The sequence below is a fragment of the Sander lucioperca genome, chromosome 11 (genome assembly GCF_008315115.2).
Source record: "Sander lucioperca isolate FBNREF2018 chromosome 11, SLUC_FBN_1.2, whole genome shotgun sequence".
NCBI classification, from domain to species: Eukaryota; Metazoa; Chordata; class Actinopteri; order Perciformes; family Percidae; genus Sander; species Sander lucioperca.
The window spans coordinates 38,468,821-38,493,477 of record NC_050183.1 but is presented as its reverse complement, the minus strand read 5'-3'; the positions used below and the strand labels follow the sequence as shown (position 1 = coordinate 38,493,477).

At 42.0% G+C, this 24,657-nt stretch overlaps 2 protein-coding genes across 4 annotated transcripts in view; both read right to left on the bottom strand.

Moving 5' to 3' along the window:
* The window catches only part of rgl1 (ral guanine nucleotide dissociation stimulator-like 1), a 33,114-nt gene extending 26,956 nt beyond the window's left edge, over window positions 1-6,158 (bottom strand). The window contains exon 1 of one of the 2 annotated variants that reach the window (XM_036007110.1): window positions 6,135-6,158. The gene's annotated coding sequence lies outside the window, so the exon portion shown is untranslated. Of the gene's footprint in view, window positions 1-6,130 lie in introns of both variants that reach the window. The other variant, XM_036007111.1, reaches the window with a different exon arrangement.
* colgalt2 (collagen beta(1-O)galactosyltransferase 2) lies at window positions 570-24,657 on the bottom strand. 2 transcript variants are annotated; one of them, XM_031318168.2, is made up of 13 exons: window positions 24,641-24,657; window positions 24,001-24,301; window positions 10,791-10,901; window positions 10,538-10,655; window positions 9,308-9,442; window positions 9,011-9,215; window positions 7,895-8,014; window positions 7,444-7,517; window positions 6,980-7,086; window positions 6,386-6,518; window positions 5,937-6,064; window positions 5,612-5,818; window positions 570-1,760 (listed from the first exon to the last, which is right to left on the bottom strand). In XM_031318168.2, exons 1-13 carry the CDS (start codon window positions 24,642-24,644, stop codon window positions 1,487-1,489), a joined length of 1,917 nt encoding a protein of 638 aa, XP_031174028.2. In that variant the 5' UTR covers window positions 24,645-24,657; the 3' UTR covers window positions 570-1,486. The 2 variants fall into 2 exon arrangements, with proteins under 2 accessions (XP_031174028.2, XP_035863006.1); XM_036007113.1 differs by lacking the exon at window positions 24,641-24,657 and adding an exon at window positions 21,956-22,056 and having other exon boundaries at window positions 24,001-24,258.

Genomic DNA, 24,657 nt, shown 5'->3' with positions numbered 1-24,657 from the left:
CATCCACTTCCACTCCACATAACCTATAACCTCCACCACCACCACCACCGCCACTGTACCCCAGCTCCCCCCCTCTCCATCAGATCCCACAGCAGACAGGAACTATAAAACACAGCAGAATTCCACTCAGCCAGTGAACAGTAGGAGCCAACACACCCACTGAGTGTCCTCTACGTGATCAACCTTCAAACCTCAAATTTATTGGGAGGTTGCAGCTCCTTTCATGTTTTACCACCATTTCGTGAAATGTATTGTGCCACGATGCTTATTTTCAGGAGCTTGCAGGAAAAGTCTGTCTTCCATTATATTAGGGCATATCAGGTCATGTGAACAGTTGCAGACAAAGTCGAGCTTGCTATTCAACCGATTAAACAATAATATACAATACTTAATGAAAGCTCTTTTCCAGTCCCACAAAGATAAAGAGAGCAGTGTGTTTTTTTTTCTCCATTTGCTTCCGTCTCCAAACTCTCTGCAATGCCATTAATCCAATAATAATCCAAACTACTGTAAGAAGATAAGGTTAACATGTGTGTCGGTTTATGCTGCAAAGTGAGTAAAAACACAGAAACAAGGAAGTTGTTTTATTGGTTCAGCCCCGCACCACAACTGAACGAAGAACAGCCTGTGTTGAGGACATGAATAATTCAATAATCCAGTTTATCCTAAATATATTCAAAGCAGGGGTCTGAATTTATACTATTATACATCCTGCAGGCAACGTGTAATGTACAACTGATGTCTGAAATGCTAACTAGCAGCCGGACCAGCCCGCTGTGCAAGTGAGATATCTGTAATGACAGAAACACTAAGCCTAATAACATCCATTACTTCCCTGCTGCTTGGCAAAGAAGGGCTGTACTCTCTCTCTGTGTGTGTGTGTGTGTGTGTGACATCATCGGAGGCAGTGACACTCTTGGGTACAGTATGTCAGTCTCCCTCCCACACGTTCAGTTCTGTAAGCGTTCAGTTTCACATGCACACTTTGGAACTGTTTTCAGACAACTTTAAGATTTCTTTATTCTTTGGCTGCCCATTTAAAAAACACATCTGTTCTTTTTAAATAACAATCTTCTTGAACAACATTAAAAAATGGATTTGTTTGAATCTTTTTTTTCTTTCACGTCCTGCAAATGATGTTAGCTGTCTTCCATGTGTCGTTTAAGTTTTCTCGGGCCATAACTGTCTCCACTTGCCCAGAGGAGGCACATGGGGAATAAATAAAGCTTTTGTCAAAGGCCTGCTAGCCCTCGTCCCAGATTCTCCTCTTCTTCCTCTCCTTTAGTGTCCCTCTTCATCAGGCAGCAGAGTAGATTGACATCCTAACTCTGTGTGTGTGTGTGTGTGTGTGTGTGTGTGTGTGAGAATGTACAGTATGTCAGCTTGTAGTTCAAGTGTCTTTTCAAGTGTGTGTACACATGACATTCACTGTGTGTACATGGCATAGTAAACACGAGTCTTTCTCTCAGAGTCTCAGGTCTCTGTATCAGAGTTCGTCCCGCGAGGCTCGAGCTGCAGGAGGCGGCGAGTCTCCAGTGACGCTGTTCTGTGCCACGGGGCGGATGCTGTCCTGTTGGGCCGTCTTGCGGGCGTGCTGCCGGTCCCAGTCTGTGGCCACGGCCTCGTCGTCCCAGATTGTGGAGGTCTCCGTGTCGCTGATGTAGCCCGGCTCTCCGGTGTAGTGGGTGGGATAGATGAGCAGCGGCTCCACGGAGAAGGCCTTCAGGTCCCGCGCCTCAAAGTGAGACATGAACTCCGTGCTGAGGAGAATAAGGGACAGATGGGGGAGATGGAAAGAGAGACAAAGAAAAGATGTGTTGGACACTGGAAGACATTTGATGTTGATTATGACAGCAAGTATTGATTATTCTCATTATCAAAGAACCTCTTGATTATTTCATTTCAGCCATAAAATGTTAGAAAAACGACTATAACAATGTACCAGAGCCCAAGAGGATGTCTATGCTGTCCAATAAGGTACAAAACCCAAGGTTTTAAGTCTACAATAATAGAAAAGGATCAAATCCTCACATTTGTGAAACTGGAAACACTGAATGTAAGGCAATTTTGCTTGATAAATGACAATCTTACTGTACGTCAAGGAATTGTCCATCCATAGCAAATGGTTACCCGATTAGATTTGGTGGAAAAGGCTCTGCTGTTTAAGGGGGCTCTCACAAACTACAAGCAGCAATGAGGATTCTCAGAGAACGAATCCCTCTCTCATACATGAACATTCAAATTAAGCACATAAGGACTGGTGAAGTTTTTGATGGTACTGTACATCTGTATAACATTGGATGTTAGTCAGCTGATACGCTATGAAATGTGAATGACTGATGTCACCTGGCTGCAAAGATTGATTAACAGTGCCTGATTATCAAAATACGTATCAAGTACTGTTCTGGCAATAGGGTTGGGTACCTACGCAACCGGTAGGAATCGGACCGGATTAGAAAGCAAATTTCGGTTCCTCATTTCGGTTCGACTGAAATATTTTCCCTCTGTCGTTTAAAAATATCACACTTTCTCTGTAGTCTACCGTTAGCGAGCTACTGTAAATGTACGCTACTTTTAAAATGCCATATTTTACCAAAACGGATGTAAAAGCACATTAACCATTCACTGCACATGATCGCTAGTAAACATATTACATCTTTGATGTCATTTTTCAGTTTTTCAAAAATCGGTTTAGGAATTGGAATCGTTTTAAAAGTACCGGTTCGGCGTCGGAATCGTAAAAATCCAAACGATACCCAACCCTATCTGTCAACTGACTTATCAATTCATCAACCAGTTGTTTCTAGAATAATAACGATAAGGGATTCCCAACAGGAAGCTTAAGGCACTTAAATGCGTGTACAATAAAAATGCTGACATCTAGAAATGTGATATCAGTACTCTGCCACTGACATGGTTATGATTACCATCACCCTGTCTATGACTGCTTCATACCAAAGTAAAGAAGAAGGAAGGACTATGACTGTTTTGCATTTTGCTTGACACATCTTATACTGTATTAACTGGAAGTTCTGGTGAGCATACATACTCAATGTACCATATTTTAATTTCAACACAGACAGCAAATTTACAGGATATTAAATAGGGGATCAGATTCTTCTCTACTGCAGCACAGACATAAAGGGAATGTTTTTGTCCCTATGTACAAAATCATGTTTAATAATAACAGTGGTGAAAAAATTCAGTCTGTTGATCCATTTAAGTAAAGGTGAAACGTATTTATAACAATGCTAATGATCATATGTTTTAAAGGTCAAAGTGTCTATAGCTGTCAGATAAATGTCTTCGAATGAAAATCACATTATTTCCCTCTGAAATGTGGTAGAATTAGAGCTGAAAGTCATTAAATCAATCAATGTAAAGTTAATAGGCAACTATTCTGCAAATTGTCATTTTCAAGCAGACATGTCAATCATTATCAGGTAAAATAGGATGTAATGCTTTTCTTTGTTATACTGTTTATGATATTAAACTAAAGATCTTTGGGTTTTGGACTGTTGGTCAGACAAGTTGAGCAATTTGTAGACACCACATTGGGTTCTGGGGATTATAATGATCATTTTTCACTCTTTTTACTGTTTTATAGACCAAACGAGAGTATCATTTGCTTATTAAATCGATAATGAAAACAATAGTTGCAGCCCTAAATAGAATAGAAGTATTAAGTACCAAAAAACACAACATAAAATAACATATAGCAAAGCACACCAGAGTAGCATTTGAGTAAATCACAGTATACTACAGACACCGGGTATGATAAAGAATATCGGAAAAAACATTCATCCCAGCGGATCAAAATCACATCCTCATGTGGACATATTGTATCACATTACAAACAGCACAGAACTCTACTATCAGCCTGTCATCATCAGTCTGCAGGAGGGCCAGAGGGAGGAATGAGGGCTGTTTGGGTGTGACACGTCAGCCCGGCAACTCGTGCAGACAGAGGTCACCACATAGGTCAACTCCCCACCGTCCAATCGGCTGTTTAAAGCCTGTCAGCGCTCCATGAGGACAGTGAAACGCTACACCTTCATTAGACTAGAAACAAACACTCACACGTTTTCCACGCAATGAGGCCTTTCTCACTGGGTTCCCTGTCATGTATTTCTCTTCTGTTTATGTGCGTTTTAGATCAAAAACTGAGTTATAAAGAAAAAAGAAGAGGAGCACTGTGTTTAGGAAGACAGCAGAGTCTCACCATACAGCCTTCCTCCCCCTAAAAACAACACATGTAACATAATATCCACAATTTAAACAGCACATAATCCTCTGCTGTTTATTTATGTAACATACAACACATTTTACATATTTCCCCAGCCTCCTTTCCACTTTTTCTGTCCATATTTCCCATTTCTTTCACTTTTGAACAAACTCACATTCTCTCACTGTTGAATACACACACACACACACACACAGTGTGTTTACCTAGTAATCTATACACTGCACACTGGACACACATCTCCATGTATTTATATAGTAACACACGCACACACTCGCACAGTGTCCATCTCTGCCCCACCCCCATGCCCAGGCCTCTATCAATGGGAATCCTGTCCCCTTCTCCAACCAGCAGGAAGAGCCGTGCTGGCCCACATTCCTCAAAGAGAGAGAAGGAAGGGGGAGGAGAAGTGGGTGACACAGGGAAGGAGTAGGTGTGCAAAAAAAGTAAAGGTCTGTTGAGGGGAGTGAGGGAATGTTAAAAGAAGTAAAAAAGAAATGAAGACTGAGAGGAGAGGAGAGCCAGAAAAGATAGAGGGTGGACTTAAAGGATGAAAAGATAAAGAACATGGAAAGGAGAGAGGAGGTGGAGGGGAGCAGGGAACGACAGGAATCCCCAAGGAGAAAAGAAAGAGAAAAGCAGGTATTGTGTGTCCTGTGCAAAGCCCCGCACCCACTGAACCCCAAGAACAATCCTTGCCCTGTGTGTGAGGGAGCAGTGAAGAAAAAGAAGAAGAAAGGGGTGGTGCTGGAAAGAAAAAGGCACATAATCAGGGGGAAGGAAAAAGGATAGAAGTAGAGACGTATAGTTTGGAGTTGAACTGGACAGAGGTTGTGGTCTACCACACGAGAACAAACTAGAAAACTACACACTACTTCCACTGTCTAAAATGTTGCCAACGATCATGCATGTATGTGTCTATGTATGGATAATTACTGTACAGTAGGTCCTTTAGTATTTCCGCACTGGTTTATTATTGCCCTTGTGTCTGTTTTTGTGCATACACTGGATCAGTGCAGGCCTGCCTGTGTTCTTTAAATATAGCTTTTACTTTTGCATCTTCGTGTTTATTTTTAATGTGGATTACCTGATATAGAGTGCACCTGCGATCATCTATTTGTGGTCCTCCTCAGTCAATATTGATCTGTCTGTTCATAAACCAGACCGTCTAAAAGGGTCTTTCTGTCTGTGTTTGTGAACGTTATACAGTATTACTTCTTTTTGTAGCTTTGTGGTTTTCTGCATTACATGCCTCAAATAAAGCTCCATGCCTTTGTATCACATGTTATTCCTGCTACGTTATGTAAGTGCATTGCATTTATGCAGCACTGTAATTTAAAATCAAAGAAAATTGAAGTAAAGACTGACTTTGGGTGTTTGTTGAACATAATGGGCAGATACTCGTCGACGGGCAGCATCCTTTTGAAGGGGTCGGCAGCCAGTAACTTCCTGGCTCCTTGCTGGGACAGCGCATAGCCGAGCGTCCAGTAGGAGTAGTCGGCCTTGACCAGGTTGTTCACACCGTCCACAGACTGCTCTGGCTGCTGCACCTGCATACGCTTACGCCCCACGTAGCTGGAGCACAGACAGAAAGAGTGTGTTGAGGAGGTTTCACACAAATGGGTGCAAACCTTTAGTTTCAACATGCATTTATGAAATAAAAAAGGGAGTGTGTATGGGTTGGGGTTCTTACATGAGGTCCCAGTCCAGCTGGGTTTTCTCTGTGTCATCCATTATGGCCTGGATTCGCCGTTTAAACCTGGGCTCAAACCTCACGTCATCCTCTAAAACAAGAACCTTCTGGAGGCCATGCTCCACCACCTGATGGTCGGAAAACAGACACACACACACACACACACACACACACACACACACACACACACACACACACACACACACACACACTTTCACTTAAAATGAAAGCAGCAATAACAGCGGAGGTTCTGCCAGCTGTCCAGATTGTCCCTCTTTTTTACATAATCCCTGGTGATGATTGTGCTGTGCTTACTTGTCTTATCTATAATATGCATTGCACAATCATAACAACAAATGCAAATTTGAGGTGGACAGACAGACACACTCTCTATTGAACTACACGAGCCTTCTTCCCCATACTAGTGCGTTACTCTGCCCTGCTCTCACCTGTGTCCATATGGAGTGATGGCTGAGGAAGCAACCAATCTCCCCTCTGGTTAGGACTCGACCAGAGTAAGGGTCCTTGTAGCCCGGCATCATCTCTATTCCCAGCGCCTGCAGCTGGGAGGAATTGAGAGCCCTGAGAGCGATGGAGAAGGGAAAAGAAAGGAATTTCTTATAACTATACTTGTCATTATGCAGCTGAATCTGTCATCAGTGAAACAACACAACAAAGTCAAATTTCGCAAGTTGCAACGAGTAATACATTTTGTCAGGAAAACAAAGGCTGGAAGAAGGATTAGGGCATTCTCAACGGCGGATTAAAGTAAGCACAGAGGAGGGAAAGTAAGTCAAGCCTAATGCTACAAACACCAAAGCTCTGTTTAGACAGGATGTTTGGATATAGATGTCATATGTTATCTGACATTCAGGGACCACAATTAAAGTGCGTCAGATAAACTTACTTTTGTCGTGGTGCAGAATAAACTAAACTTCGAAAGACTTTATCACAGAGAGTGATAGAGAAGATTTTTGTCAGGATTAAATCAGCCTTCAGGTCAGTTCATCGTCTTCATGCAGGGCTGTGTGTTTGTGACCTACTTGCCGTCCACTGCGTCTGTCAGAGTGGCATGCAGACCCAGTGAAGACATTGTTTTCAACATCCTGGTTCTTCTGTCCAGCCGACGCTTCAGGTTGATCAGGAAAATCTAAACATTTAAACAGAAATAATGGAGACATGTTCATTAAAGAGGGAACATTTTAATTGAATCTGAAACCCCTTCTGTAAGTATATTCCACATGTTTTTCTATTGTGTTTTTTTGTCAAGGTTTCTCTTTGTGGAATAGGAGATGCAGAATGTAAGAAACAGAGGACAGATAAAACAGAAGTTAGGGTCAGAGAGGTATGAGGTGAAGGTGAAAAGACAAGGAAGAAGAACTTGGAGACACTTCTACAAAAACAACAAACAGGAAGTGAGAGTTGCTGATTAACAGTAAATATAAAGAGAGACCGAAGTTGAAGAGCTCCTGTTCCTCCAGGCAGAGCCAACACACTCATAACTCACTTTATCGAAACCCATGGTGTCCTGCGGTGATGGCGGAGAGTACAGGTGCTCAGAGGGCTCAATGTCGTGGTCAACTGTTGACAGAGAGAGGAGGGAGGCGAAAGGTAAAGACAGCAAAAACAGGATTAGAAAATAACTGAATTTCCTCCGGATCGTGGTGGTTTATTTAATTTGATTTATTTAAAATCTGAGCAGTGAGGGAGGGCAAAAGTGAGAGAAAGTGAGAGGGGGTGGGGGTTGAATAAACAGGGAGAGGGAAGAGACAGATATGGAGGAGGGGGATTAAATTTAGCAAAGTGAGTTGGCAGGATGTAATCATAAAGGTTCACGGAGGTCAAGAAGGAGAAGAAACAAACCTGAGAGGTGAAGTAATCAAGGAGTCAAGGAATCAGCTGGAATGTGTGTGTGTGTGTGTGTGTGTGTGTGTGTGTGAGTGTGTGTGTGTACTCACTCAAAGCCTCTGTGATGGTGTGTATGAAACTCTCGCTTTCATCTTCCACACTCTGCTGTGCTTTGAGAGGGACGGGCAGGAGACCATAGTGTTCTCTGTTACACACATACATCTGCACCCCTGGAAGACACACACATGTGCACATGGTTCTATAAATAAAACCTCTTGACCCAAACATTTCAAATAAACATGCACACCGGGTCCTCAAACCTCGTCCCGCATGCTTCACAGAAACTAATAAATACTCCCATAGGGAATGAACTGCTTGATGTTCCTTTAAGTGTTATTGTTACGATAATGTGATGGACAGTGTGATCTTTTTGCCATCTCATATTTTTCTTAGAATAAATAGGAAACAATGCATTTGATGCTTTGAGAGAGATGAAATACATTATGTTGCCCTCTGTGGACAACCAGTATCCAGGCGTCACATATGTTAAACTTCAATATTGCACACATTGATAGCTGTGTTGTAATTGTGATTGATCATTTAAATTGTTTCTCCAATTTAAATTTATTGGAATTTCCTTTTTCAATCAAAGATTGATACATTTTATATTTCAGTATATTGGTGGTGCTCCGTCAGGTCAGCGGTAGTTGGTGGTCTAGTTACCGCAGAATAAGTGGGTACAGAGCACCGCATCACATGGTTGAGGTTAGGCATTATTACACAAGGTGACCAGGCGAACCAATTATGGGATATCGAACAAAAATGGCTTAGACCTCAGAGGGCCTACAGCTAGCAACTGCCGCTCTGTAGCCGATGTCACGTGACCAGTTGGAGGTCTCCTAGTTTTCGTATAATATCGTATTTTTAGTGTGCATAACACACACACACACACACACACACACACATACACGCACAGTCAAGACAAACACATGGATCCATTTTTCTCTGCTTTTGCTCATCTGCTGTAATATCACACATTTGCATAAAACCAAAAAAAAGCCTTCAGCAGTGCACACATGCAGAGTAAAGACACGTTTGAAATAGACTACTCATGAATTAAGGAATTCACTGACAGTCCTCAGCTCATCTCAGTGAAGCTGCCATGTGGCATTCGCAGCCCTGCTACAAATGTGTCAGTTTGCTGTGAGTTGAGTTTTCAAACGGACCTGCTTGACGTGCCGAGAAAGCAAACACCATTATGTCGTCAAATGCCCAGCTGTAGTCAGGGTGAGGAGGGTAGAAGGCCAGGTCCCTGCTGGATTCACGACGCAGGTCTAATAAGAAGGTGCTGTGGACCATGGGAACAGCGAAACAGCCAAGCCGCTTCCACTCCCTGATCGGCTGGTAGTCTGGGGTTCGCTTGTAGTAACCCTGAGAGAGGAGGGAGATGAAGAATGAGGGATTCAGGGAATAAATCAAGCTGAGTGGATGGACAGATGTATGAATTTAAGTCTAACGTGTACCTGTGGGGTGATGCCACACCAGAAGTTGGAGTAGAGAGAGCGAGACTCTAACATGGGAGCAGCCACAGTCAAGTTTTCAGCCATCAGCAGGTTCAGCACACGGGGGTTGGTCAACAGGTTGTCACTGTCTACAAACTAAAGAGGGAAGATGGTCTGAGTGTACAAGTCACTCATCATATCATCTACATTCTGAAACTAGATCAGAGAGCCTTGTGGTCAATCTTTAACAAACACGTCCCTTGTATCTAATTAAAAGAACACGAGTTACATTTACTTAAAGGAACAGTTCACCCCAAAATCTAAAATACAAATCTTCCCTCTTACCTGTAGTGCTATTTATCAATCTATATTGATGTAGTGTGAGTTGCTGTGGTCCAACATTGCTAGCTTGTGGAGATTACTTTGTAGCAAACCAATACTGTTAGCTCACCTGAGCTAGTTAACACTACAGCTCAGCCAAGGAGGACGCCATTAATGTTTACATCTCATGCTGTCTTGAGCCTCTCGTCCATGAGTACGCTTATTTCTGGGCATGATATGGTTGGCAGGACTTATTCGGAAGAAAGAAAATAGTTCCTACATAAAACTGTTCACAACCAAGCCTGAAGATTTTCTTGAGTAACAGAGTCATGATTTCTGGAAAGAGACAATGCTGTTGAATTTTTCAAATGTATTTTTTTGGCGCTTTGAGCACCACAAGACGAGTGCCATCTAGTTCCACTGTATTCAAGAGAAGACAGACATCTCTGTGGCCGATATCTCCAACACTGGGCAACTCACACCAAAACAATCTAGATTAATAAATAGCACTACAGCTAAGTAAATGTATTAGTAATCTACACATTAGTAATGTACAGCTAAAATATGTATTTTTGATTTTGGGGTGAACTGTCCTTTTAAACGAACAGTCTTGCTTGATCAGCATTAGAAAATTCTTTAAATGCAAATTACAAATATCAGTATTATATTTTGCAGTGTAGTGTGTGTAGTATCAAGCTACACGTGATGTAAACAGTCAAATCCACATCAAGACATCACAAAGACAATCAATGGCCCTCAGTTACAAATCTAAAAAATAATTTTATGTTCCCAGCTCTAAAACTAATTGAAGCATGGCAATAGTTCAGGCAGAGCACTGACATCACTGAATAGCATCAGCTGTTTCCTTCATGCTTTACAATCACATCAGCAGCAGCATATACAATACTCAAACAGTATCTTAAGTCTTACCAGTATGTAGTCAGCCCATCGTTCCCTGGCAGCCTTCAGCGCCGCCTGCCTCAGCTTCATCACATGGTTGAACCTTGACGGAGGCCAGTGCTTCGGACCCCACTCATCTGTGTAGGACCTGATACAGAGGTAAAAGATAGTCAATTGGTCGTCACTATTTAACTAATTATGTGACAAAACCAGAACAAGTAAAGCATAGAGTGCCATTTTGATTCAATGTTAATAAATGATTCCTGTGGGAACCGTGACTCACCTTGGCTCCTCCATGGGTCTCCACTCCACGTAGTGGTAGACACCCTGGGCTCTCTTCAGCCATTCTCTCAACATGGCAGTGGTGTTGTCCACATTATGGTCTGTTGCTGCCCTGAAACACCAACCCAGACAACACGGGATGTCATTCAAATGAACTCTTGAAACTATGCTGCCTATTTAAATGCATCTGCTAAACACTTAAGATGTAAACAGCTGTCCCTGCGCAAAAAAACAAACATCTTGGCATGTCAGCACGGTTTCCTGGAATAACACCCTCTGGAAAAATATGAGGATGTGAAGCTGAGTCCAACTGTCGTTAACTTAAGGTAACAGGGAACAGATTGTGACACTTTGATATTCAGACAGCGTGTTTTGGAAGAAGACGTTCAAGCTTCCAGATTAATCCAATTACTGTCTGATGTTACAACAGGTGGCCTCAGCGTTGCAAAGCTTCCTTACTGCCTAATTAACCGCACTGCCGAAGCACAGCCAAAGTCTGAGGAGCCACAGTGCAGACAAACGTTACTCTGAGGCACTCTGGGTAGAAAATAACAAAGACAAGTAATACCAGGCACATGCTAACAGAACTGCAACGAGGATGTCCATCAAAATTAACCCAGCCTAAAGATATAATTCCCTTAATCTGAATTTGAATACTTATATGTGTCAACAATTCGACACAGAAACAGCCAGAAATGCCTGAATATATACACACACACACACACACACACACACACACACACACACACACACACACACACACACACACTCATACCTGTAAGCAAATGGTGTCAGTATAAAGTTAGCACAGTTGCAGCTGCTTATTTGTCACTCCTGTGGTTTGCACGTTGCGTCGCTGTCGCAGATTACCACTTCAGCTCCCAGAGCTGACTCAGAGAAGACACTGTGACTATTGTATGTGTGGGTGAGTGTGTGTATATACATTTGTGCAAGGGAAATTAAAAACTGTAACTGTATCACTGTGCAGTTCCCAATCACTTCTATATGAGTTTCAGAAAAATAAATATCACCTGTCTTTGCATTTAAATTGCCCTTTAAAGTGGAAAGGTCAACAAAATGCGTCAGCAGAAGTATGTACTTGAATGTGGGCATTAAACACACACACACACACACACACACACACACACACACTTAGTGAAATGGAGTTTTCCATCACTTGCTGTAATATTCCTCGCTGTACTCTATCCAAAATCACACCCAATTTTAGCTGGACAGAGATAGAAACACACACACACACACACACACACACACACACACACACACACACACACACACACACACACACACACACACACACACACACTTGTGCACCATCTACTTGTATTTTAAGTAAGATAACAGTGTTGACACTCTTCATTTACCCACATTTAGCACAAATAGCAATATAGAAACACCTGTTTTCACACAGACATGCACACCTATGCTTATATAACTACACAAACTACACACGTGCAAAAATCACACATAAACATGCACAGTCTTGCTTTGCACACATGGATTAGTCAGAAAGAGGCAGAGCCCTCTTAGGTGTGGAATTTCAATAATCTCCAGTCAGACAGAAAAATAACTCATCAGACATAATCACCAGCTGGAGAGGGGCCGTGAGCCTGAAGGAGACACAGTGGTCAATAATTTTAATAGTGTGTGTTTGTGTGTGTGTCTGTGTGCCTACACCTGCAAATGTGTGACAAAACATATGGACGTTCATTTTCGTGTCCTGGGAATGTAGTTTTTACAGCAGTGTGACTGGTGATTTATCTGTCGCCCAAGTGGTAGTTTTCCATTTCAAATGTATCTTTTTGAGCGTGTGTAAAGTCAAAAGCGTGTGCATGTCGTGCATGCATGTTTTTTTATAGTGAGCTTTGAAACACCTGACTCGCTAGTAATGAGTACATCTGCACTCACATTTACATGCTCTTTCAACCGCTAAACTGCACATCGCTGGGGGAAAGAAATGTGTTCCTACATGCCATCTTCCTATGATAGTCTCGGTTCCAGGCAGGGATTAAACAGGAGGAGACTTCTGGGAAGTAAAGGACAATACATGGTACAGCATGTTGGTACATACAGTATATAGTATAAAAAGGGTATGTGTATGTTTATGGGTATATGAGAGAGCAAGGGGTTTTGTGTTTGCATCACTTTATTTTACTGCTAAACATAAACTTAAAATGTGCAAAATGTTCTTATCGATACAGAATTAAACTTTTGGTGAATTCCTCAAAGAGCTCATTAAACCCCTTCCAAACTTATAAATGATCAGACTCAGTTTGTTTTACACAAAACTCATTAAAATGCTAATGATGCTTTTTCTTTGCCTCACAAAATCATCATGGTTAAAAATGAAATGCGGTGGGGCGACCTCTAGCTCACCCAGAGCGTGCGCCCCATGTAGGCTAAGTCCTTTGCAGCGTCCCATGTTTGAGTCCGACTTGCGGCCCTTTGCTGCGTGTCATCCCCCATCTCTCTTCCACCTTTCCTGTCTATCCACTGTCACTATCAAATAAAGGGAAAAAATGCCCCAAAAAATAATCTTAACAATTACTTCAATAAAAAAGCAGATTTTGCCAATAAAAGGAAATCTTTTACCCTAATTGTGTTATGATGCTTCTGGGCCAAAATATATCTATTGAGGATGATACATTCCTTCTTTAGTGTTAGGTTTCCTCCCACTGCCCAGCCCCTGTGAGCACTCAGGACTCTGTACACTGTGTGTCTGCTACAAGTTTAATCAGGCAAAGAAAACAGCATCAAATAAAGTCATATTTGCCTTTCAATGTGCCTTATTTTGATGTGCCTTATTTTGTGCTTTCCATCATTTCCATGGGGCATCCTCTCCTCCATCTCATTTCATTTTAGACACGTTTGTCCTTCTTCAGGAGGCAACTATGTGTTCCTCAATTTCCTCTACCTTCAGGGAAGATAACCCACAGCAGCTGAACTATATTGTACTTTGAGCTTAGTGCTAGAGACTTTGCAGTTCCTGCCAAATTCTTCAGCTGTGCGAAGCTGATATCTCTGAAACTATACAGGATTATGAATATTTGATGTAAGTATGGAGACCCATCCACATCTATACACAGCTAGCAGCATTACATTACCTGGGTGTCTGTGAAAACAATATTGAAACAAGGATATACGGTAACTATAGTATGCATCTCTGCACAAAGATACAATATGGGCTCCCTTCTCATCACTCCATTCCTCTATATCTATCTCTTTCTTGCCTCGTGCCACATCTCCTCATTCCTGTTTTGAAGTTTACAGTAAATTGCAGCCTCATTATTCTGCTGCCTGCAGCTTTGAGTTTGGGCTTCCTCTCCCCCTTTCTGTCTTTATGATCAGCATCTGGACACAACATGCTTCCCCAGGCCTCACCTACACACCCCACCACTCACTCACTCTCTCTTTCTATTGCTTCATAAACGTCCATTTATTCTTCCCTCGTTACTGAATCTCAGTGCACAAGACCATCTGTCCTTTCACCTACTTACATGCATCAATCCCTCTTGTCATCTGTAGTCCTTCTTGTGCTCTTCTCAAAACATCCACATATTACACCTGCCACTACTGCAGCAGCTACGCGTATTATCAGCAACATTATAGAGGAAATTGGAAGACAAAACATGTAGTTTGTAGATAAGAAAATTCCAAATGATCCCTTATTCAACCAATTCTGATACTGGTTTGTATTATATATGAAAAGCACACATTCTTGTATCACATTTTAAGAAAAGAAATAGCCATGTTATGTTTTACCACACATTTGTATATTTGCTAAAACCAATTTTGTTTGGTCAGATTGCAGTGCAGCAATCATGCGGTACTAATATGTCGGTCACATCTGCATCTCCATCACATAACGTAATTATCAACCCACTCCATTACTCTCTCAGGCTTTAAGGTTATCCACTGCAGGAGGGTGTCAGATAACAGGGAGTGTGTCTGACATCTGGCCTTTAAACACAGAGGCTTGTCTCTGAGACTGGCCCTTTTAGGTAAACATGGGTCTGAAAGGATCCAGCAGGCAAGTGTAAGGTGACTGTTGATTAAATAAACGATCTAATATAGTTGCCAATAATGACTGGGTGCTGCATGTAATTAAGAAGCAAGAATGCCTCTTTCAGACCAGAGTGTAGATGCCTTTAAAACATAATAACTATGCCAATGTGTGTGTGTGTGTGTGTGTGTGTGTGTGTGTGTGTGTGTCTGTGTTGACTTTGCAGTGTAGTCTCTCCTGTGGAGGCTGACGTGGCTGCAGGCCTCTTGAGGGCTTAGTAGGGCAAAGGAGAAAGAGGAGGGGGTGATGGGTAGAGAGATGGAGGGGAAAGGGAAATTCCTCATGACTCTCAGGGTCAACAAGAGTAGCCAAGGCCGGCGGGCTTGCACTTAAGTGTAATATTCAGTATTCATATTTGAGACTGGGAGAAAAAATATTCATAATGGTTAGCTAGCTAAGGAAAGTCTATGCTGACTGTTGGTAGGACACAGGATAAGAAGCCTGGCTTCCAATGTTGTATTGCAATTCACCACCCTGACGTCTACATTATTACTTTTTACTGAACATTTGCATTGGAGGAATGTAATTTCTGGAGCCTGGGCTGAAACGTGAGATGCTGCAATGGTATCTGAACAGACCATTGGCACAGAGTCACCCCCTTCCCGTATGGTGTATTATGAGAAATAGAAAACTTTTTGGTGTACGTGCTGGCTGAACGGCCTATATTTTGCCATTAATGATTCCGTCTTTCCCCCTACCATAAACTTTACATTGTAATGATGTCACGCACCTAAAAGTAGCTTTTCTAAGCTCCTGGAAAGTTTTTCAAGTATTATATTTTCATTGTTAAAAAATGGAAATTAAAAGGATTATCTGACCCTGTTTGCAGTCACAGGTGTCCTGTTAACAGCGTTACAGAATTCTCTTTTAAAATGTTGGTCGGGTAAGTGCTTTTTGGTCGAAAAGTGATTGTTTTTTGTTGCAGTACTGCAGATGACCACTGGGGCAAATTAAGAAAGAGTGCTCTTAGAGTAATACATGCATGCCCTTCCCTCTGCCCCAAGGCACCAGAAAAAGGTTTCCATGGCCCAAAGCTTTTCAGCCATTTGGTTGCTGGAAAGAAACGTGTCTCAGGGTATGTTACTATAAGCTGATGATCTACTTTTGTATGTCTTCAATCTAGTACAATCTTTCCCTGCAGTTCTGGACCACTTTCGTAAACTCTCTGGATAGAAGCTCAGTCATCATAAGAGCAAGCCTCTCCTAGTAAATTACCATATACTCTATGATTTTAGCTGGGCAGATGAGTGGGATACCATGTCATTTTTTTGGCACCAAAACCCTTAATATTTGTTCTAAAACATGTCTAGGCTATTGCTCTTTTGACATTCATGTCAATAATATGTATTGCACTGTTTTAGTTCTCTTATGGACACAAGCAACTATTTACACTATGTAAACATCCAAAACAATATCAGTCATGCAGTCATAGCAACTCATTATTTGAAACACGCTCTGGTTGTGAAAGAGGACGGAAAGAGAGTAAAAAAATAGAGAGAGACAAAAAGTGGTTAACGAAACAAATGGAAGAGCAGATGGAGGAACAAAGGAAAAACATGAAAAACCTCTCATTCTCTTTACTTCGCCTTATCTCCTCTCCCTTTCCAGATGAGAGTGCTCATACCAAAATGCCATTGTGTTTCAGTGTTTTGCCAACTCTATTGCTGTGCTGTGCTGCCAAGCTCTGACAATACTGCTGGAAGTGCGCTGGAACACATGGGGCATCTAAGCAAGAATTCACAGTCTAGGCTGGAGCCAGGAACAATCATTTTCACTCCAGGGGGAGAGAGAGAGAGAGAGAGAGAGCTCGAAAAAAGGCTCAGGGATCGGAAAGCCAATTCTCTTTGTTTAATGAAACTTGATTGAACAGATATGTCGGGTCTACAGAGAAAACCTTCCCATGAGTACCTTCTTGCTACAGGGCAGAGAGGATGGGACTGGACTGTTGGCAGGTACAACATTGTCAGCTGCACCTCTTCGGCATTACAGAGAGTTTGCTGGTTAAGGCTCAGTAATAGGCTGGCAAAGATTAGGGTCTACAGTCAACGTGTTTGGAAAATGGAAATTGGGCCACTTAGTAATTTCTACTAACACCTCATCATTACATGTGAAATGTCTTTATTTCCACTGATACCCTGCAGCTATATGAGCAGTATAGTAAAAAATGTGACTCAGCGATTGGCGGACTTTCTCTCAACAGGGATGCTTCGAGGTGCTGCCAGATGTGCTCTGACTATTTTATCTGAAGCCATCTGAGACTCAACTTAAACGAGTCATGTCTGTAAATGGGCAGGTGGCTTTGATGTCAAATGGTCTGTAAAATGTTCCAAATTGGTGAAGATATGGGCAGCTATCTAAGTTTGTATGAGGTGTGTACAACATCAGTTTTTTCAAAGCAACTTGTGCTCTAGTACAGAGAGAAGAGACACACATCTCCTTCTGCTCCAGTGAAGTTTGTGTCATTAGGAGCTGCTTCTCAGGGAAATATCACCCTGTGTTTCTGGACATTATGTCAAATACCTGAGCAGATGTTAAAAAGACCTTTTTAGTTTCCCACGGATTGGATGTGAATGCAGAATACGACTCCTCAGGTGATACTGATTGGGAAGTCAGAGATGATTGTGGCCTTTTACTCAACATATGGAGGTTCTGGCTCACTGTCAGCCTTGTGAGGTAACTGGGGAAGTGAATGGAAAACAGGGGCTGAGCCAGTGAAGCAGAGCAGAAACACACACCCATTATGTGTGTAATAGCATTCAAACACACACATATGTGAAAAGGGACATACGTGCTTGCACATTTATACACATACAAGCACCAGAACAATGAAGATAATCAAACACACTCATTTTAGCAGAGTGCCAGTACTGTGATCTAATACGTATTGACACACACCAAAGGCATATGCTGCTAATCATTCACAAATGCCCATATCCGTACCATATTACACACAATAGCCATTCTGATAATTTATTCCGTACACTTGGATAAACTGCTTTTCAAAAATGGCCAAACTCACAGTGTAACAAAACCAGGAACAGTTTGTTCCACAAAACTGATAACCTTTCGGCCTGTGTGATTCTTTTCATTTTCTTCAGTTTAAATATCTGTCAGAGGGATAAAAAATAAGGTACAATAGATTTGCGTAGTAAATAACAGCGAACATGTAACAAACTTATGTTTATAATAGACAAATGACGGACAGATGTGTATTTGCTATAGTTAAATCTAAGACTTGCATGGAAATAATATTACAGCGGGATAGACCATCACATGATCCATATGATTGAGGATATTTAAACCTGCAACAAGTTCAGCTGCTGCTAGCTCGCTCAAAACTGAAAAGAAAAAATTACTACTAATCAAAAGTGGGTTAGTTGTTGCTCTGTGCACACGAGCAGACACCAAGATTTCTTTTCAACAAAATAAGAGGAGAACACTGGATTTACAGGATAAAATCCGCCAGGCAGTGTAAAAAACAGCATAAATTCTGCATCATTGTACCTGGGGATACAGATAACAGCAGCCTCACCATGACTACTGGACGCGGTGTTCCTTTTTTCCATGAAATAAAATTTCAGTTGGTTTCGAACAATTTAAAATGAAGATGTGCTATTATGGTATTTCCTGTACAATGAATTTGCTATGACCAGTTATGTTTAGCAACTCTTCTAAACTTTTAACTGATGGCACGCAGTCATGTCAGCATACTTAAAGTGGCTGTATGCGCTGAATATCGAGTATAGCCCCTTTAAAAAAAAAACATGTCTATTCTTCAAATTTACCACATTTGTCACACTTGAACCACAACAAAATAATGCATCCATAAACATTAGACAGAAAGTCTTTCTCAGAGATGATTTAAATGGTCAAAATATGTAAATAGGTCAAATGAGACTCACTCTGGCCAGCAGTCTGAGCAGTTAACCAGAGGGGCACCTAGGCCAAGCAAATAAACATGAAACATTGACCATTAGGGCAAATAGACATATCCTGGTACAAAAAGGGGTTTTAAAAAAAATAATTTGGCACTTGGTGCAAGACGAACATGCCACTGCAAAGCACAACACTGCAGTCAGCATAAAATACAGCCAAAAAGACCTTTACTCAGCATTCAAGTCAGATTTTTCATGGTTCGTTTATTGCTGCGTAACTCAGTGCACTTGTCAAAATAACTTAAATATTGTTTATGTCATGTTTCGTCATATTACATGGGGGCAAATCCTTTCTATCAAATTCTTGAGATAACCTGGATTCGGTACAGAGTATCTCATAATCTCACATCAATCCCCAATGACATTATATGGTAGATACAGGATATATTTACATAAACTTCTGTGTCTGACAGGAGCACAACTGTCACTGAGGCATTCAGCCAGTACACATTTGGGCAAATGTGGAAAATTCTTAACTTACAGAGTCACATCATACTTTGGGGTGCATGAGAATTTATAGTGGTTGTACCAGCGGTTGTATAATAATAGATATAGTTGGTTGTTAAAAGTTAACAAATTTTTAATTTTTAAAATTCATACCAAACGTCCATCATCATCCCTGCATTGTCATTATAAAGTACAATGAAAGTCATAAATATGATGTAAGTGGTTATATGGTTAATGAGTAAATAAACAGCATGACATTATGGCCGATGATGTCAGCGCTCTGACATCCTCTTTATGGCTCAGTCTTCTCTGACAAGTCCACAAATCATCATCTCGACATCCAGCACAGCACCTGGGAATGCACATCCCCACATGAACACAGCCGGCGGGCAGTAAGCAGCAGGCGGCCAGCAGTGTGAGGAGCAAAGTAATAATAGGCTGGCCAAAACTTAAGAGAGAATTGTCTGCATTGTGCCTAACACGTTAAGACAAACACAAAGTTCACTGCTTATGAAATTCTCTATGATTTCCTTTGAAGTTGCTTACTAAAAACAGTAACTCCTGGAAACAGGCCCCAAAACTCAACTGTTAGCTGGCAAAAGATAAAAGCTGTTGAATTCTCAATTTAACCTCTTACTCATGGGGAGTCCAGTCAGCCATAATATAACGTTAATATGAGGAACTACGTAGCCTTGGTTGCATGTCATCCATCCTATCCCTTTCTCTATATTTCCAGTCCCTCTCTACTCCACTGTTATGTAATTCATGTGTTTCTTTCTTGTTTTGTGTTTTTTTTTCTTTATGTGAAAATTTTGGGACATTTTGTGAAATATGCTTCTTGGCTTTCTTGCAGGGAAAGATGAAAAGTTAAATGAAAAGATTGATACCCCTCTCATATCTGGCCATGAGATGGTTAGCTTAGCTTAGCACAAACACTGGAGTCTCCACTGGCTGCCTGGCAACCTCAACCCACCTGTAACCACAACTTTAGTTTAGTTTTACACTTTGGTTTTTGTATGAATTAAATAAACAAGATAGAACATGCTAGCAACATGCATGCAAGCTTTGTGAGGTGCTGGTAGGCAGATTGTTTTACTTTAGAGAGCCAGGTTAGCTGTTTCCCCTTGTTTCCAGACTTTATGCTATGCTAAGCTAACCTGCTGCTGACTGTGTCTTCATACACCCTTGACAGGAAACAACATTGACATTTCCCTGTCTCATAGCAACTACTGGGTCCTATTGCAAAGCTCAGTCAGTCTGGATCTTTCACTGTACAGATTATTAATTAGCCTTTCTGGAGAACAACATGAGTAGTCTGGCCCTGCCTTACAGTTCACTGCTGTTCTGTCAGGACAGGAGCAGCAGCAACAAAACAAAGGGAGAGAGCAGCGTACTCATGGTCAAGCTACTGTGGGAATGTGGATTAACCAACCTGCTAAATGCCCTCTGGGTAATTTCCTAACATGGTTGACAACCTAGTTCTCGCTGCCCGCCCATCCCCCTCTTTCTCTAATTCCCTGCATTCTTTCATTCTTTAACAGCAGTGTGAGAGTCTTTCTCACCACTCTGCCACTTCTCTGTCAGACCTGCACCCACTTGCAGAGGGAAAACTTGTAAAGGAAAATTTTACTGATCATCCTAACTGTCAGTGTGAATCAGGGGCTGCAGTAACAGGGCGGAGAAGACCTGACCTGGGTGATCAGTGCAGATTATCTTCCTACCATCCTCAGACCGGCCAAAGCCTGTCCAGATATTTGGAAACACGCATGATTTTGTCAACTGGCCGGGTTGTTAATCAGTTTTAAGACTTGTCATCGTGTCATTTCAACAACACTTGCGCCCATGTGGATTTCCACTTCTTACATTTATTAAGGAATGCTGTATTTCTCATTGCAAATCTTGTATGAAAATGGTAATATAGAATCATTTCAGATGGCTTTGAAATTACAAATTAGGTGAAATAACTCTACAAAACTTTGTATTATGCTTGTAATGCAATGCAAATGCAAGCTTATCTACAATGAAGACAAAAAAATAGACTTACAGAGTAAATTGTCCTGGATCAATGGGGAAACAAAGACAAATCAGGTAGCATATGATCTCTTCAGTTTTTCCCCCGCTATGTACTGTGCACTGCATTTGCTAAAGACCAGAGAGGGAACTTAAGTTAACTTTTCTAACTGCAGAACATTCTCCAACTGTTCATTGCTGTAACCTTTCTTTATGTTTCATAATGCATGCACATTCACACAGAAGCAGCACATCAAAAAAAAACCATTTCCTGGTCACACTAGATCTGGAAGTTAAAGGGGGAGCTGGGGTCCTGCTGCTGCTGTTGCTACACAATTAAGTGTCACTCCTCTTTTAGCACCACCCTGATTTTTATGTTTAATCATCTACATCCTTCTTCTCTACTCCTGTTTGCTCTGTCTCCCTTGGATTGTGTGTTTTAAATTGAGTAGTGGGGAGGAAAAACAATCCTCTGTTCTGCTCAGACCTGAAGCTCCAGAGAGGAACTAGAGGGAAGAACATTGTGTCCCCGAACAAAAACTGGAGCTTCACAGTCAGACACTGTTGGTATTATTTCTTTCTTCTTGATAGTTTTCCCAATACTTTACATCAGTCTGTCCACGTCTATCGAGATAAACTGTTCCTGGCCTGAGCTGTTGATAGTAGTAAAGTGGAGAAACCTAGTTGCTTTACCGGTAAAGATGGTGTATCATATAACCGCAAAGTTTTTGGCATGAACCCAGCTGGACACCCTCGTTTCACGTCATCCCCCTCTCTATGTTTCCCCCGAGCTTCTGTAGCGGCAAATAAAGACAAAAATGCCATAAAATAATGTTTCCATAGTTTTAATGTTAAAAAAATGATCTTGAAGTAAAATGTAACTGGATTGGCTTTACTACTTCTCTTTATACACGTTTAAGCTGTAGTTGTCATGATTGTCATATTACAATCACTTAGTGCTCTGTAACACACTGTGAAATGTTATAATGTGGATTTAAGGTTTGAGTTAGATTTGAATTACAATTTGGCATTTATTGGGTGGTTTGGCTTTCAAGTTGGGCAGTAACGATGATCACAAAAAGAAACAAAGAGGCACAGAGCTACGTAAGCTATGTTGAGTATATTTTCTTAACCAATTTAGCCACAAAAGCCAATTAAGTTTTTTACACTGAGAAAGACCATCACCGCCACTCTTTTTCTACAAATGTATAACTGCCTGCCACAGAAACAAATCAGCACCACATACTACAGTGCACTATTCAGAAGTTCTTATTTTCATCATTTAATGGCTTCTTGGATGACCCTCATACTGCACACACACTTTTCTCAATGTGCTAAATAGGCTCATATGTAATAATCTTACCAGATTTAAAGCATATAAACTCTTATACAAACATCAGAATACTTCATTACCCAACTGTCCCACAGTAGAGGAAAGACCTTAGGCTGTGCTGTGGCCACTGAAATAAAATTGATTGCCTAAATAAAACAGTCCTGTGTTAGAGGCTGATGACTAGGACCTTATGTTATATGTGTGGTTAGGTGTTCTTATTCTCTTATTATAAAGTTCTATCCCAGGGACACTTTTCTGCTACAACAAACATACTTGGACTGATCTGCCTTAATTATACACTATGATCTCCCCCCCCCCACCACCACCCACTTGGCTGCACTGACTGCAGGGCAGAGAGATGCCACTCATAACTGATGGGGCCCTTCCAACAACTCACAAAGCCATGTTAGCTCAGTCAATTTGCTCCAGAGGGCAGGGCCTCCTCTTTGTATTGAGTTTCTCCAGGGTGCATGTGTGTGTTTTAGCGAGGGTTTCTGAATTAGGAACAGACAGTCGCTCTGCAAACAAAAGCACGATATTCAGCAAAGGAAGGGTGGGAAACAAAGTACAAGAATGCCAGCCGGGGTGCAACAGGGGGAATCGTTGTAAACATCCACCACCAGAGATGCATGTGACAGTTAGGTCCTCCATTTCCCATTCTTCAAATCTACACTTTGATATCAAGCCTGCCTCTATAGACAGAAATCTCTAGCACACATACACACACACACACACACACACACACACACACACACACACACACACACACACACACACACACTTTACCCATGACTTTACAGAACTCCTGCTGTCAGACCAACTCAATGTCTCCTGTCATCCCCTCACCTGCAGGGTCCCTCTTATCTCAGTCTGCTCCTATGAGACCACACAGAGTAGAGGACCCTACCTGGGGTGAGGCCCCCCTTTCATACCTGCCACCCCTGCTGTTTTAAAGCCCTGTTACCGCAGGTTTGTGCTGAATCAGACGGAGGGAACAGTGATTAAGGGTTAAGCCTAACCCCTCGTGCATAGTATCTCTTTCATCTTTTCTCACCGTGTGCAATTTGGATGCCGGCAGACACGCGAGGTAAGTAGCCTACATCGTAAAACGCAGCAACAGGTCTGCGAGCCCATACTGACCTGTTATTATAATTAACACGGACACACGCTGCTTTCCGTTACAGCACGCTCCACTGCAGATCACTGTCCACTGCACTGTGTGTACTCTGAAAACCTGTCCTGGAAATGCACATTTATGATAAAAATGGATATATAACTCTTAAAAAAGTTCCCTACTCAAGCTTGCGGGAATATCTGCACAACATAGTTTAAAGACGTATTGTAAAAGTTGGGCAAAACCTGTAAAGTCCATCCTCTACTGCATCCCTGTTTGTGAGTCTCTCACCAGATAGCTATGCGCTCCTTCGGGTACTCCAGCCTCTCGATGCAGCCCAGGTAATGTGGCAGGCTGTGCGCTGCGTTGCGAGCCACAATGGCGATCATAACCTTCGGTTTAAGCAGGGAAGACTCGGGCTTGAACGGCTCTTGCTCCTGCACCAGGGTCGTCAGCTCCGACACGCCGCCGGGCACCGCAGCGGCCAGCAGCGCCCATAGTACACCGACTCCCACGGCCCCGACCGCCCGCATCTTCGCTTCCAGATTCTGCCGTGAGTCGTCCGAGGCGAGATGGACCTGGGGTCCTGACACTGAGCGAGAGAGAAATGTGAGTGAGCGAGGGAGGGAGGGAGCGAGGGAGTGAACCACGGTGGGAGGGGGAGAGAGGAAGGAAGGTAAAATTGGGGGAGAAGCTGGGTGGAGGGCTTCCTCTTTTACCCCTCCTACACCCCTGCTGATGGCTGTGGAGCTTTGTGCCCAAATATTCCTTCTCCTAATAATAAATTGTCCAAACAAAATTACAAAAAACAAAAATGGCTCATGAACACACCAAACACAAATGACTCAATGTCTGAACTGGATAGTAAATGGATGTTTCTGTCTGTACTTTGTCAACAAAATGTGAAGGACACCGTGTTCTAAATCCTTACCCATGATGCCTGTCTGT